This window comes from Pipistrellus kuhlii, unplaced genomic scaffold (genome assembly GCF_014108245.1).
Source record: "Pipistrellus kuhlii isolate mPipKuh1 unplaced genomic scaffold, mPipKuh1.p scaffold_m20_p_14, whole genome shotgun sequence".
NCBI classification, from domain to species: domain Eukaryota; kingdom Metazoa; phylum Chordata; class Mammalia; order Chiroptera; family Vespertilionidae; genus Pipistrellus; species Pipistrellus kuhlii.
Window position 1 is genome coordinate 36007581 of NW_023425449.1, and position 16996 is coordinate 36024576.

Here is a 16996-nt window from a genome sequence, read left to right on the forward strand (position 1 = left end):
TCCTCTTCAGTGAAAAGCTTGATACCCATCAAAATGTAGCAACACCTGAACTTTGACATCTGCCATCAGACATCCCTCCTGGGATGTCAAGGTTGTCCCTGTACTTTGAACGTCAGTGGCACTTCCTGTTTCAAACATGGTTCTGCTCTCCTAGGGAACTGGGTGAAGTCAGCCTCAGCAGGAAATAATGCACCTTGCCCCTCCCGCTTTTCGATGCACTAATAAAGAGTTAAAGAACGCGCATCAGGCCACACATATTGCTGGAGGTCCAACTGGGACTAGAGCCCAGGAAACTTGGCTCTCAGTCCGGTGTGCTTCTAACCACATGACCATCATTTCTGACGGCTGCGAATTCACATAGTACTCCTCCTGCAGAAACACGCAGGAGACGGGCGCACCGGCCCCCTGGACATGCCAGTGCATTAAGTAAACGGAATAATGTGCATTTTCCAGGATTCCTGCTGCCACTCACTGTGAATGGGCCACGCTTTGTTCATGTCACTGGGACCCATGGCATTGCTGAGGGAGCTTTCCTTACAGATTGTCCTGACATTCGAGTTCTTGGCTCTTGTCTTGCCAGACACGGATTTTGCTCCCAAGGCATCTTTCTAAGAAGGAAGGCACTTCTGACTGCTGGCGGTGGCGGCGGCGGCTGCTGCTGCTGCTGCTAAATTCCTCGTGGGCTCTGTGCTGTGCCCTCCAATATGCTTCATGAGAGGCTGAGCCACTCTCTGCTTAAAATTTCAACTATATGCTCCAAACCTGAAACAGATGTTTTCTTGGCAGCCGTCCTCTGCCATGGGCTTGTCCATTTGCATTACATACAAGGCAGGTAATTTGCTGCCTTGCTTTGTAGAGAAAGAAAAGGGGGTGGGGGGTTGGAACAAAAGAGAGAATAAATATAGAAATTAGAGGAATAAAGCCACATGGAGACAGAGAACTACCACTCGAGCATCCATTATCCTAATACCGTATGCTATAGCTTGGCTACTACCGCCTTGCCTGGCATCTCTCTTGAATCCTGTTTGTGGCCACCCAGATGAGCTGCGGGAGCTGATCTTTGGATTTAATATCGGCTTGCTCTTTCCAGCTCCCATGTCACTTAGCATCTTAAAAAATGTACTCCTTGTTACTCAGGCATCTGTGTTTTCAAGAACTCACTTTTTTTTTTTTCTTTCTTTCTGTATGGGAACCAGGAACTAGAAACTATTAAATGGGGGATATTAACCACTCACAGCAAAGGTAGAAGCCCAGAGAAAAAGGGGGTTGTCTTTTATGGTTTGTACTTTGTAAGCTGTGGGTGTGACTCAATTTCCTCACCACCCACATAAAAAAGGTTGCCACCCAATCACTGTGTTTTTTTTCTTTTTCTTTTCTTTTCTTTTTCTATCCCAAACCCCTCCCCTTTGAATTTGGCTGGGAGAGACCCTAAGAAAGACTGCCCTTTCTGGACGTAGCCGACGGTGACATATAAAAGCTGTTAGCTGTTCCTGTAGCCAGCAGCATTTAAACCTTGCAGACTTTTCCTCTCTCAGAGTTTGTAATCAGGCACACTCCTCTTACAAGAGTTCATACTACAACTTAGCAAAGACTTTACATTTTTGGAAGAACAAAATATTCATTTTGGCATTGTGCAGAGGTAAGCTATTTAGCTCAACAAGTTTATTTTGCATGCATTGGTTTTAAAGTAGCTCACACTTTAAGAGCTTTTTTTTTTTTTTTTTTTTTTAACTTTTAGAAATGAGTTTGAATGGTGATGGCTCGTTTATATTATGTTTCTCTCACTTGATGCCCAGATGTGTCTGGGAGATATCAGCACATTCTCTGCTGTTACCTGCGATGCATTTTTTTTTTCCCCTCTTCCCTCTTCAGATGAGTTTTAATTTCTAAAGATTTCCATCTGAAGATACATATGCATTTTGTGGTTCAGGAATTTGGGACAAATGGCTGTCATGCATGTTAGGGTTAGTAGTCGGACTGTTAATTTTTCTCTAGCTGTAGGAAATTCCTCTTAGGAGCCTGCCTCAAAAACACCAAGCAAAATGCAGAGAGACTACTATATCGGTTGTCTCCTGGGCTTGAATTCAACATGAGTTTGAATTTTATTTATTTATTTATTTATTTATTTATTTATTTATTTAGAGAAAACCAAAGCAAACAATGCTTGCAAATAATATTCTCTGGCCTATTTTTCCTCCCCCCTCTTCCATAGACGCTAACTCTACCTTTCTGATTTAAAGCAAAGGGAGCTCGGTGCCTTCCTCCACCCTCAAAAATGACAGCAACCTCTGCCGTCAGCGGCGCGCTCCTGCTCTCCCTTCTCTGTGAGGCCGGCGCTGTTGTCTTACTCAATTCCACTGACTCATCCTCGCCAACCAATAATTTCACTGATATTGAAGCCGCTCTGAAGGCTCAGCTCGGCGCTGCGGACATCCCCAAAGCCAGGCGGAAGCGCTACATTTCGCAAAATGACATGATCGCCATCCTCGACTACCACAACCAAGTCCGGGGCAAGGTGTTCCCGCCGGCCGCCAACATGGAATATATGGTAAGAGGACCTTTTCTTTGCGTCCTGAGTGAGGATGCTCTATTCCCTCGAGCATTAGAAGAACCTCAGGAGTGCTTGTATGGGATCCGGGGGCACTTTTACAAGAAGTAGGAATTTAAACCATAACCTTATGTGCCTGGTAAGCTTAGGCTTTGTCCCAAGGACAGCAAGAAAGGGGGGGGGGGGGGGGGGTAGTGGTCTCATGAACTTTTGTGAGCTCCAGAGCCATCGATGAATCAGGTCCTACAGAAGAAACAAAGGTAAAGAGGGAGGTGTGTTGACTGGTCACAGTTGAAAGGTCCACTAAAAAAAAATCATGGAAAATTTTGGGGGCTTTGTGTAGCTAATAGCCACATGTCCCAGTTAAGATATTTATTGGAAATCTTTTTTTTTTTTTTTTTTCAAATTATAGGTTTGGCGGGCATGATTTATTGTCTGGGTAGGAGTCCTCTCCCGTTTTGGACAGAGCTCCTTCCCAGGCACAGTGAGGGGGAACACACGGCTCCGGACTCCTGTGATTTAGGGCTCTGCCCGCACAGGAGCAGGGAGCCAGCCTGCACAGCCTTGCGTGTTGTTCCAACTTGCTCTGAGCACATTCTTTGCTCTCTCTTAAAATAGGCTCCCTGCACAGAGATCGTTTCACTTAGAATGTTTCAAATTGGGATGGCACAGAAAGGATAGATGCCTTTTGAATGTTTCTTTTTGGTTTTGAATTTATGCAAGGTTATGGTTTAAATTCCAGTACCTTACAAGCACAGCTTGAAGCCTATTTAAGGCAACGGAGACCACCGATATGGTATTTCTAAGATGATGATGATGATGGTGTGTGTGTGTGTGTGTGTGTGTGTGTGTGTATGGAGGGAGTATGTGTGTGTGTGTGGATATACCACTAACAACTTTTCATCCGTGCTGACCTAAAATTTTGGGATTCTGATCAGATGATAAATGCCATCTATTTTATTCAAGTCTGCTTTTGAAGTTTATTTAATTGCAGCTATCACTGTCAGAGGGCAGTCAAAGGCTTGCCAAGCGTAGGAGAGTCAAAGTTCGTGGAAGTGCAATTTACTCTATAAAAATGCGTGTTCCTTGGATGTTTAAAAGAAATACGAAAAGAAGAGGTAACCAGTCCTAGTGCATCAGGGGCGATACAGCCTCATGATTAAGACTGTGGATTCTGGAGTCTAAATGTGTGGGTTTAAACCCCAGCCCTGGAATACAAGCTGAGTGAATTCACCCCCTCATTCGTTTGCATCATCTCTAATGTGAAGATAAAGGTATATCTGCCATACAGGGTTGTTATGAGGAATGTATAAGTTGAGTGGTGGAGCAATTAGACCAAAGCCTACTGCAAAACAGATGTTCAATAAATATTAACCTTCATGGGTTTCCATGAACTTCTTGTGAAAGGTGCCCAGCAAAAACTATTCAAAATTACCTTCAATTATGGAGTCTATGCATAAGGTTCGATTAAACTCAGAAAGGTGTAATATCTAGATTGTGGGTTTAAGGCGGGGATCTCATCACTATGCCATCTGAGACTCAAGACAACCGAACAGGTTTTGGAGATAAGCTCATCTGGGTTGAAATCCTAACTCTGCTGCTTACTCTCATGTCTTGTACATGTTACTTAAACTGCTGAGACTGAATTTTCTTATCTGTAAAATGGGAATGATAATTTACATAAGAACCCGTCAGTACATAGTGCAATTCACTATTTTTATGATAAGGAGGGAAGAGGAACCATCATGAAAAAAAAGGCATAGGTTGGGCACAACACAGTAGAAATAGAATGAAGAAAGCCACATTTTTCTAGTTATATCTCTCCCCTCTGATCAAGAATTAATTCATTCCACATGTTATTTACTTAATTGCTTCTATGTGCCAAGGACTTGGTTAATTGTTTCCACAGATGACCTCATTTGATAGCTCACATTTTCCCTGTGAGGTTAAGACTGTGGTCTTCCTTTTACCCTTGGAATCACTGAGGCCCAGAGAAGTTCATGAATAGGCCAAGGTGGTGTGGGTTGTTATCCATATGGAACCGGATCACTGGGTTCAGCATTTAGGTCTGAGTAATTTCAAAGCCCATGCTTGTACTGGGAGCATCTATGCATTTAGATCTAGCGGACATTCTATTGGAGGAAACCCCCGGAGATGTCGGGATATCTTTGTGTCCTTCTTCACATTGCCAGCTGAAATCCTATAGTATTCATATTTTATTTGACATTCCCTTCTTTTTTCAGATACAGGAGCTATTACATACAATTTACTTTTTAAGAACCAGTTACAGTGCTGGTTAGATGATAGATGCTTTATAAATCCTCCTTAACTCGGGAAAGTTAATGAAAAACAGTAGTTAGAACAGTTAAGTCTTCTAAAGCAACATATGAGTGTCTCAATTATCATGTTAAAAATTGCATTTATCTCTAGCCAGTATGGCTCAGTTGGTTGAGTGTCATCCCATACACCAAGAAGTCACTAGTTCAATTCCTTCCTGGCCAGGGCACATTCTTGGGTTGCAGGCTAGCTCCCCAGTAGGGAGCATGCAGGAAGCAGCCAGTAGGAAGGGATCATGTTCTGAGTTTGCATCCATGTTTCTCTCTTCATCTCCCTTCATCTCCTGTCCTCCCTCTCTTTCTCCCCCCTTCTCTCTCTTTCTCTCTCTCTCTCTCTCATAAATAAAAAATGTATTAAGAATAAACACTGCATGTAGTTCATTTGCATAAGTATTTATTAATTTAATACATAAGCCCTATTCTAAGCATTAGGGACACATTCATGAATAAAAGAGACACTCCTTAGCCATCTGGGGTGGGAAATCAGACAACAAACAAGATAAATATATAAAGTTCACAGTTCATCAGAAGATAATAAGATTATGAAGAAACAGAAAGCTGGTTGTGATGAGGTTGTGACATTTCATAAGGTGGTCAGAGAAGAGCTCAGTGAGAGTATCCTGGAGAGAGGGGAGGGAGAGAGCCACACTGATAGGTGAGAGATCATTTGCAGAGAGGGAAGAGTAAGGAAGGACCAAGGCCCTGAGACAGGAAAATGTATTAGTTCCATTAAAAAATGTCTTCCTGTTGTGAAACTATAGACCTCCCTGAATAAACTGACCCATGGAATTAACTCAATGGACCCCTCAAGAAGACTCAGAGAAACTATTGAGGGTAGCTTGTAGGTTAGGATGTAAGTGACTTTTTTCTCTAAGCTCAGGTGAAAAATGAAGATCTCAATTGAACAGTTATCATTGTCTTAACTTGTTCAACGTTGATTTGGATTGTGATCCATTTGAAAATGAGTTCAGTTCCCAGCTCTACTCTGTATCTCAAAAACTTGGGACACTAAGCTCACTATGGCCAACAGCCACGTGTACAAATTGTCCTCATCAGTGAGTTATATCACCATGGGAGCCTCATGGAAGGCGGTCTTCAGCTCAGGGCTTTTCTTAATGGCACCAGATTGATTGGTACAATCTCTTTCATCCCAGCTTCTCTCTCAGAACCTTTTTTTATGCCATTTCTTCTTCTTCTAACGTTTTCTCATTAATATCTGCCATTATCGATAACCCTACCCTTCAAGTTGTAATCAGAATGCGTGTCCTTTGTTGATATTTCCTATGATCAGAACCTCATTTGATTTCTCCTTTGAAGCACCATCAACTATACATCTATTATACTGCTCTCGTCAAAATCGAACTGGATTTAGAGTTATTTGTATATTTCTAAAAACTTCTTCATTTTAAGCTTTCAGGGTGCTAAGTCTATGTTTAGTCATCCTTTTATCTCTATTTTTAAGTAGCATTAATTTTGATATGACAGTCAACACTCCTATCTATGGGTTCTCCGACTATGGATCCTATCAGCAGTAGATCAAATATATTTGAAATAGCCTATTACTGACATGTACTATATTGTTAGACCTACAATATGTAGACTTTTTTCTTGTAATTATCCCTTAAATATTATATTAAAACAACTATTCACATACCATTTACATTATATTAGGCATAACAAGCAACCTTGAGGTGATTTAAAATATATGGAGGATGTATGTATCTTATCTGCAAAGACTAGACCATATATAATAAAAAGATAATATGAGAGCCGCTGCCAGCCGCTGCACCTGCATCTGTATGGTAGGTTAAAGCAAGGCAGAACAAAATCAGTCCATCAATCAGATTTAGGGGGAGTTTGAAAGGATACAGAGGATCACTTAATACTGCAAATCAATTAAACTGCAGAATGACTGGTCACTATAATGCACACTGACCATCAGGAGACAAATGCTCAATTCAGGAGCTGCCCCGTCGTGGTCAGTGGGCTCCCATGGGGGAGCGCTGCTCAGCCAGAAGCTGGGCTCACAGCTGGGAGTGCAGCAGCAGTGGCAGCACTAAAGATGTCTGACTGACAGCTTAGGCCCACTCCCCACAGGCTCCCAGACTGTGAGAGGGCGTAGGCCAGGTTGAGGAACGCCCCCACCCCCCAACAATTGCACAAATTTTATGCACCGGGACTCTAATCCTAGCTCATAAAGGGATAATATGCAAATTAGCCATCACTCCATCACAAAGATGGTGGCACCCATAGCCACAAGATAGCGGTGCCCAGTCCTCTCAGCCCCACCAGAATCCCCAAGTCCTGGGGTGGGGTGGGGGAGCTCCTGAGAGGCCTGGCAGAATGCTTGCTTCATTGTCATGGCAACAAGGCAAGTGTTCTGTGCCCAGCCACGGATGGGCCTCTGGCCAGGCCAGGGTGTGGAATGCTTGCATAAGAAGAGAAGGAACTGGCAAGCTGAGCAGAGCCGAGTGGCCCCCAACTCCCGGGCAAGGTCAAGTTCTGGAGGCCAGAGAATAGTGTGAACAGGAGTGGCTGGTGACAGAGGCACAGGGGTGAAAGCTGGCCGTGAAAGAGGAAGGAAGCCCTTTATTGGAGATCCTGAGAACAGGGAAGGAAATCATTTGCATTTCCCAGCCTCAGATGGGCCTCTGGGCCGCAGAGAGCCTCTGGGTAATGGTAGCGGGTGTGGAACAGCCAGGCCCCAGTGCACGGGCTTGTGCTCAGGACTACAAGTTTAATATAAGAGCATCCACGGATTTTGGTATCTATAGGAATCTTGGTACCAACTCACACAGATACCAAGGGGCAACTGTATAATTTATATTTTTACATAAATTTTATCATAATTTACAATAGCTTTTTATCACATGCACCCAAAATAAGTTTTGCGTAATTTCAAAAAAGTCATAATATAGATGGAGTTTAAGATATGCAAGTCAAACTTCTTTCCTCTTGGCATCTGTTCTCCAATTAGTTTATTGACATATTTCCAAAGCTCCTTGGACACCAGCTGCTTTTCATTCTTCCTAAGGGCAGCTTAAACCATGCCTCTCAACCACAAACCACACTAGTTTCTTAGAATGAGAATTATCCCCAAAAGTATGAAATTGCAAGACTCACACATGGAGTAAAATTTGTAGGATCTTCTTTGAATCCAAGTGAATTGAGTAAATTAACTTTTAGAAAATTTGAAGTCCCTCCCTGAGAATATGAGTTCCAAAGATAACAGAAATCTCTGTCTTTAAAGTATAAAACAAAACAGTAGAAAAGAAAATAAAACAAACAGGAAAAAAACCACTAAGCATATAATTCAGTATAATACACAAGATTGATGTAATAAAAGAGATCCAGATAAATACCATGGAGAAGTCAAAGAAAGTAGTGATAATCTCTAGTTGACAAAAATCAAAAAGCTCCTTGGAGGAGGGGCGCTGAGACCCCTGATAAAGAAGGGGCAGGGTCAGCTTTTATGGTAGGTTAAAGCAAGGCAGAACAAAATCAGTCCATCAATCAGATTTAGGGGGAGTTTGAAAGGATACAGAGGATCACTTAATACAAAGGAGTTCCAGAGACTGTGGGAGTTGAGAGCAGAGTCAGAAGTGCATCTTAGAAAGATGATCCTGGCTGAAACCTGTTTGGCTCAGTGGATAGAGCATCAGCCTGCAGAGTGAAAGATTCCGGTCAAGGGCATGTACCTTGGTTGCTGGAGGTAGCTGATCGATGTTTCTCTCTCATGGATGTTTCTAATTCTCTGTCCCCATCTCTTCCTCTCTGTTAAAAATTAATAAAAATATATATATTAGAGAGATGATCCTGGTAATTGGTGGACTTCGATCAGCAATGAAAGTGACAGGAGAAGTGACAACCACTAAATCAGAGATGCCAGTGCGTTAGGCACAGGTAGGAGGAAGCTTGGCACCTGCATCTGTACAGTGACATGTAGTAACAACTAACTGGGGTGTAGTGTGTGAGATAGCATTCCTCACAGCTAGTAGAGAATGGTGGGAAGGCAGGTGAAGGGCAGCGTGAAGATAAGGATGGATATGCCCTTAAAGCTGGAAATAAAAGGTATAATGTAATTTCAAGAAGCCAAAACAGCTCAATTGGTCATGTGGCCTATTTTATGTGTCTGGTGCCTGCAGATGTGACTGGCCAAGCTAAAGGAACACAGCCTTCTGTGCTTTTCTGGAAAAGAGAACAATGCTAGTTACCAAGTCACAGCAGGTAGTAACATAACAGAAAGCATGACTCAAGTGAATGAGTGGAGAATAGATTAATTCACCCTCGGAAATAACCAATAAACTACCAGCCTACAGTGATTTCTGACTTGGGAATAATGAAAAATGCTGATTTCACTTAGTATTTGGGTTTCACACAGAAGAGAATGTGGATAATGTAAATTGCTTTTTCCCCCTCTTTATTCAACAGTTCACTGAACACATGTGATGTCCTTATTATTATTATTATTATTTAAATGTATTTTATTTTTTAAAGAGAGGAAAGAGAGGGATAGAAAGTTAGAAACATCCTGATCAGCTGCTTCCTGTACACCCCCCCATTGGGGATGTGCCCACAATCAAGGTACATGCCCTTGACCAGAATCGAACCCAGGCCAACACTCTATCCACTGAGCCAAACCTGTCTTTGCTGTCCTTATTATTTTGGAAAAAAATAAAATAAAACCATGCATTGTCCCAGATGGCGCATTTCCCCCTCATTCGAGAAGGATAACTCAATTTCTTGTTATAAACATGAGAAACTGGATGTGTCTAACCTAACTCTTTTCGATGAATGCCTCTCTGACTGCTCGGAGGCCTCCTGAGAGCCGCTGCCAGCCTGCGGCGAGCGGGGGTGGCTGCTGACAGGAGGCATGGGTCCAGCTCTCTCCGCATTCCTGTTGTAGATGCAGAACCTTTCAAGTGTCTTGGCTTCAGAGGGAGACTGGGCACGTTTTGTAGGAATTTTCTTTCAAGGTGCACGTTGCTTAGTATCACTCGGTGTTGTACGCGCAGCTCTCCATGGATGGAGCCAGCCGAGGGAAGCCTAAGAACATTTGGTTTGAGACCATTTGAAGACAGACTCCAAAGAAGCACAGACGTAAGCACAAATGAGCAGAACGCAATTCAGAAGGTCACCCTTAGCTGGAAGACAGAAAAGCTGTGATCACACAGAGGCCACATATAGGGTGATCATATTTCCCAGGAGTCAACAGTTTGTTTTTTGTTTTGTTTTTTTGTTTTGTTTTTTTTGTGAAGGATACTTGACCAAATACAATAGCACAGGAAGAGAATTTATGGTATTCCTATTGAGTATTGGTAGAGCATAGCATCATACCTGGTCCACAGAGGATACTTGGTGAATATTATGGAACAATTGAACGAAGTACTTCCTCCGGGCATGACTGCAAAGAGCATGTAGCTAAAGAGCATGGAGCATTCAGTCCCTCATCCCACAATATCTAGCCGGGCACCTGGCGTCTGCTGCAGGAATGAATGGGGGGTGTGACGCCTTTCCTTAGGAATACTGTGCACAGACCAGTGAGTGGGCAACACAACGAGCCAAGAGCTAACAGGTGCTTTGGGATCACAGCGGGCGTACCTAGTCCAGACTTGGACTCAGATTGAGAGGCCGGGAAGGCTTCTAGAAGGCAATATTTCAAATATCAAATATAAAAAATAAATAAACGTTATACGGGAGGGCGTGAAGGAAAGAGAGAACCTGTTGTAGGAGTGAGAGCATGTGCCAAGAAAGCTTTTTGTGTGTTGAAGGCAAGGATAGAAATCTGGGGTGGCTGAGGGGGAGGATATGAAGGAAAAAGGGATGTTTAACGAGCCTGGGAAGGCAAGCAGGAACTTGTTGCGTTTTATTCTAAGATCTAAGTTAGATCAGTCATTGGAGGTTTGAAGCAGGGAAGTTCTATCCTTCATTCACATTCTGGCTCCAGTATGAGGAAGGCGTTGGAGGGAGGCAGAAGTAAAGGCAGGGAGCACAATCCAGATGCCATTATTTACCTTGTCAGTCTGGTTGAGTGATGATAATTGAAGCCTCATAAAGTTCAAGGCCACAGGGACGTGACTACAGGTGGACCAGCTAGGTCCTCACCTATAGAGGCTGAAAGGAACAGCTAGTGTGTGTGGGAGGGAACATTCTTCAACCACAGCAATCCTCAGCCAGTGCAAGAATTGTAAAAACATGTCGCACCCAACTACTTAGTCAGGGGCACTGACTTCTTTTCTTTCACATTGTCAAATTAAAAAAAAAAAATGAAAACAGCCAACACAATAATAGCCGTCCAGTGTGAATGAATCAAAATTATACTCCTTTTTGTTGTCAGATTGGCAAAACTTTGGAGTGCAGCAGAATTGTAGTGATGGGCTTAGGTGTGCCATGAGATGGAAGGGGTTAGAAGTCGCTGTTCCACTACAAAGAATGTTGGGTGGGCATATGCTTTGCTCATCAAAATGGACCACTTTGCATAAGGACTCCAGGAGCGTCACGGAGACAGCATGGATGGATGTTTTTGTGTCTGAGAGTCAATTCAAGAATGTTTGCAAGAAAGCTTCATGTTTTTGTTTTGCTTTGTTTTGTTTTGTCTGTGTGTGTGTTTTTGTTTTTTTAAGAATAAATACTGAGACTTAAAGCAACACGAATTCAAAGCCGTTTCAGGGGCCTAAATAGCACCAGGCCCACCAAGGCCTTCTGACACATTCAGAATAAGGTCTTTCTGGAAACTCTCCAAAACACTTCAGAAAAGGAGCAGCTGACTGGTCTGACGGCCTGGCGTCCTGAGTTTAGTTCCTCTGAAAACCTCTTAATAGCCAGTCAGTGGCCATTGAACAGCTGGGTGGAACTTGAGATGTTCAATTGTCTGTGAGAATTTCTTAAGAATGGTGAGGAGGGGCAACAAGAAGAAAGACTAACAGCTCAAATGGGTCAAGAAAGAGCGCTAGAGTGAGGTTTGGAGGGGTGGGGCTGCAGTGTTTCCAGTCTATGCTCACTATAGGGAGCTAAAATTGGATATCAAGCATTTTTTTTTTTTTGACACAAAGATGAAAGAATGCCTAACAAGTTGTATTTTCAAACTAAACTTTTCATGGCTTTTAAAATTTCACACCACCTACTCCAAACGGAAACAGTCCAGCAATGTTACCTAAGGACACATGTTTTTCCCCCCTACAATGTGCATCAAATTCACATTTCATAATTGCATTAAATAGGAACCTTCTCCCCAATCTGGGTCTCTGCATTCCGGGGAGATCTAGCTTCCAGCAGGCTGTAGGGAGGCGGAAAGGCATTCCACTCCTTCCATGCAATGGCAGGAGAGGGGGCTTGCATGTGCAGCACAGGAGAGTTTAGCAATCCAGGAATCCGTTTTTTAGATTGCTGTGACACTGAGTTCGGGGGGAAAGAACTAACCATACATGAAAAGGTCTTCCTGTCTCATAACTCCAGAATCAAAAGATAGTCGATGGGCCTTATATTTTCCCAGAGAGCAAGGCATTGCTAAAATCCATCATGAAATGGTCTTAAGATTTAGAGGCACAACATATGTGAAAGAGGGGTTTAAGTTGGGGGATTCATAAGTTTTATCACTTCTAAAATTCCCCTCATTTTTATCTTCCACTGTCTGATGCTAATTTTCCCTGGAAGCAAGTTCCTTGTTATCTATACATAATTCTGCTTCTGATTATTGAGTTGCTTTAGGGCTTGCCTGGCTTTCCTTTATCTGGTTGCACGCTTAGCTGAGATTGAAGCTTGGTGGCTCTCAAACCTCAGGCTGCCAGATAATGTGATCCAAGGGCACCTCACTGCTTCCCATTTTAGGCGGCTTTCTCATCCACTACCACCCAGGGCCTGGATCCCCAGAACTAATAATACCCACCGTTACATACATCCTTGCACTGCTAGAGCTGGGCTCAGTGCTCTCAGTCACTAGCTCACCTCGCCTTCACCACAGTCAGACGGGAAACCTGAACCTGGAGAGCATAAGTAAGGTGGCCAAGATCACAGAGCAAGTAAGTCAAGATGTTAAGAACGCAGTTCTCTCTGACCACGAAGTCCATGCGTGGAAAGACAACAACGTGCACTCCCCTTCACGTGTTCATCTCCTGCTCTAGGAAATTTCCCTACATGCATTTCATCTGAGAACAACACTGGATATTAGAACCTATTTCTTCACGTGGAATTGAACCTTGCTCCCTGTATTCCTCCTTGGACACCGTGAGGGAAAATCCTGCATTAGAATACTACTTCAGGTCTTGGAAGGCTGTGAGCATCTAGGTTAGGGGTGTCGAACTCAATCAGAGAAGGGGCCAAAATCTAAAATCCAGCCTAAATCGCAGGCCGAATGGTTTACTGAACAGTCATAAACTGTCATTGTGATGGAAACGCAGCAGAGTGCAGTGATGACAGCGCGGTGCGGGCCACAGTGCAAGGCCTGGCGGGACGGATTTGGCCCGCGGGCCTTGTGTTTGACACATGTGATCTAGGTCTTGGGCCCCTGACCCCAGTCGCCCAGCTCTTTCTTAGCCTCTATTGACTTTTGTGTTCACTACCTGCTGTCTACACCACTTCTGGCCTCCAGAGTGCTGCCTCTCAGGGAAGATTGAACAAAGAGGTTTGCTTTCTGAAAATCCTGGTAAAGATAAAGAGCTGTGTCGTTAAGAAGATGGAGACTCAAGGTGCTCCCTTGCCCCTTACTCCTGGCAAGCAGCGTGGCTCTGGTCACAGATGGGCTTCCACCTGGTTGGTTTCCCTGGTTAGTTATTCTGACAGGGAGGTGCCTGGGATGGAGGTGACCTGACCAGCACATAGTAGTGATGACACGTTTGTCCCCATTTGTTCTGCTTCTGCAGATGCACCCTAAAGGGAGGTTGGCAGAGTTGGCCAAAGTCTCCTGCGATTTCATTAACTAAGTCATGTGTAGGTCAAACCTAAATATAAGTTTGAGGTTATAATGGAAAAAGATGGCCTTGCTTTAAACTTTTAAACCCTTTCTTTCAAGTTTTTAGGCTTTTCAGAAAGTGATGCAAACTGTTCTTCCACATGTTACTTTCGGTACCTCAGTGAGTTCCCGTGTTGTCCAAACAGGCACTATGAACACCACCTGTCATCTCAGAATTCGTACACGTGGAGCTGCGGACTACATGTCCCCTCCCCTGGAATTCTTGTCCTCAGAATGGGAGATACCAGCTTGCTTGTGCAGCAGCATTCAGGACTGGGTCCTACCCCCTCACCCACAAGTCTTTCAGGTGTAACCATAGCAGACATGCTCACAGAGCATCTCACTTTCACTGGGTTCATAAGCCAATAACAGACCATAGCTGAAAGAAAGGACACTCATGTGAGGGCTCATAGAGTGAAAATTAACAGACATTAGCTACCAGGAATGCTCTTTCTTCCAAAGCCTTTCCTGGGGTGAGTGCAGTGGGGAAAGAGGAGTGAGTAGGGGTGAGATAGGAGAGAGGAGGCCCAATGTTTTTTGTGATTAGAATGACACCCCACTAGATAGGACCTGTGATAACTTGTTACTCAGGATAGCAGATCCACTCTGCAATACGCATTCAAGATCCCCAACTCTGGCCCAGAGGTGGGCTAGGCATCTCTTCTTAACTTCCCCTGGAGATCCTGAAGTAAGTTCCCACGTGAGATCTCAAATTCATGCTTTAAGAATTATCTTAGGCCCTAACTGGTTTGGCTCAGTGGATAGAGCATTGGCCTGTGAACTGAAGGGTTCAATTCTGGTCAAGGATATGTATCTTGGTTGTGGGCACATTCCCAGTGGGGGGTGTGCAGGAGGCAGCTGATCGATGTTTCTCTCTCATTGATGTTTCTAGCTCTCTCTCCCTCTCCCTTCCTCTCTGTAAAAAAATCAATAAAATATATATTTTAAAAAAAAAAAGAAGTATCTTAGGTCATGGTTCAGGACACAAAATTGAGCTGAGAACAGTATTTTGTGGCTTAAATAGCCACTTATTTAATGAGAGACTGTACACTGAAACAAGGAGGAGGCTAACCCAAAAGAAATATCCCAGTGATACTTGCTATATCACCACAAAATTTCACTGAATGTTCACTCAGCACCTGTTTCCAACAGAACAGCATGTGGGCGCTCTGGGGGAGCTGCAGATGTGTGCAACATGGGACAAGGCTTCCGTGGGAATGCACCTGATTGACTAAGGACACTTCAAAAGGAAACAAACTTTAATAGCACATGGTTCTTTCAGAGCTTCTTCATATAATGCATCATACCTGCTATACAGGGATGGGCAGAAGTAGGTTTACAGGTGAGAGTACATGAAACACAGAGTCTCTTTTTCTATGCTTATTTATTTATTTATTTATTTATTTTAAATATATTTTATTGATTTTTTACAGAGAGGAGGAGAGAGGGATAGAGAGCTAGAAACGTCAATGAGAGAGAAACATCAAACAGCTGCCTCTTGCACACCCCCTACTGGGGATGTGCCTGCAACCAAGGTACATGCCCTTGACCGGAATCGAACCCGGGACCTTTCAGTTCGCAGACTGACGCTTTACCACTGAGCCAAACCAGTTTTGGTATTATTTATTTTTATTATAGCTGTAAGCCCACTTTTCCCTATCCCCACCTCCATATACAGTTGTACGTTGAGTTGTATAATACTAAATTCATGTAATTTATTGTAGTTTCAATTATTTGCTTATCTGTTTGGTCATGCTTTGGTTGCCTGTCTCTTCCCTAAGCTGTAAGGCAGGGTCCCTGTTAGTCTTGCTGACAGCTGAATTCATAGTACCCAGTGCCTCCCAATAAATGTTCACTTACTGGCTGTCTATGAATGGATTGCCTAGAATCCTACTGGTTAATATGGAAACTTGCATTCTTGCACTTTCCATTGTTGAGGACAAAGCAGCCCTCCCCATGTGGTAAGTTATTGCAAGGAGGTTTGAGGCAAATGCAGGTCCAGGGTGACTATGTCCTGCCACCATCCATGGATATGAGGTGGGAAGAGGACTCATTTGTGCAGGTGGAATGGTGACACCCTACATTAGAGTTCATAAACTGCAGGCCCATCAACTACTCTAGTAGGTATGTTTAATTTGCTCTGTATAGTATTGAATTGTACGTAATTTTATATTTTTAAAAGTTAGCTGCTCAAATGTAAAAGTTGATATATAACAGGATTTCTAGATTATCCTTAAAATGGTAATATCTAGAGAGATTGAGCCCACTTCCTACTCGTTAGCAGTTGCTTAGAGGGGGAAGGAATAGGCTCTTTGGGTACAGGAAATTCACTCTCTCTCTCTCTCTCTCTCTCTCCCTCTCTCTTTCTCTCTCTCTCTCTCTCTGCTGTCAGAGGTCAAGCAGCAGGTGCACTTTGTAATCTTATACCCAATACTACATTTGGTCATCTTCCTTAGTAGACCACCCCCACAATGAAATAATTTAGTTTAATTATATGTACAAAGTTTGGACATTTTCAGCACTTGGCTGATGTACAGTGTCACAGCCATACATAGATTTAAAGCACTAAAAAGGTTTCAATTTCTTCCTAATCACCAATCTTATTTATTTATTTTTTAATATATATTTTATTGATTTTTTTACAGAGAGGAAGAGAGAGGGATAGAGAGTTAGAAACATCGATGAGAAAGAATCATCGATCAGCTGCCTCTTGCATCACCCCCACTGGGGATGTGCCCGCAACCAAGGTACACGCCCTTGACCGAAATTGAACCAGGGACCTTTTAGTTCGCAGGCCGACACTCTATCCACTGAGCCAAACCGGTCTTGGTAATCACCAATCTTATTTAAGTAGTTTTACCTCAAATCCTAAATTTATTTTTTTTGCTTTTATCCATGCCCTTGTTTATTTATACATATGTTAAAAGCTCCTTTCAGGATTCCAGATAACAAATGATGGTGGCAATGACTGGGTGTGGCAATACTGGTGGCAATCAGTACTTATCTTTTGTATATAGAGTAGTTTTGAAGGCAGGATCAACAATATTTGCCAGTGGAGCAGACAAAGAAAGCACAGAGAGGACCACTAGATTTTTAGCCTGAGCAATACAAGAGCAGTTGCAGTTGGAAACAGCCATAGATACGAACAGGCAAGCCAACAGACTG

General features: G+C 43.2%; 1 protein-coding gene across 1 annotated transcript in view; it reads left to right on the top strand.

The window, feature by feature from the left end:
• Window positions 1-1422: 1422 nt before the first annotated feature.
• The window catches only part of PI15 (peptidase inhibitor 15), a 31724-nt gene continuing 16150 nt past the window's right edge, over window positions 1423-16996 (top strand). The window contains exons 1-2 of the mRNA XM_036437167.2: window positions 1423-1639; window positions 2241-2548. Coding sequence (XP_036293060.1) covers window positions 2276-2548 — 273 coding nt within the window. The 5' untranslated portion in view covers window positions 1423-1639; window positions 2241-2275. The remainder of the gene's footprint in view (window positions 1640-2240; window positions 2549-16996) is intronic.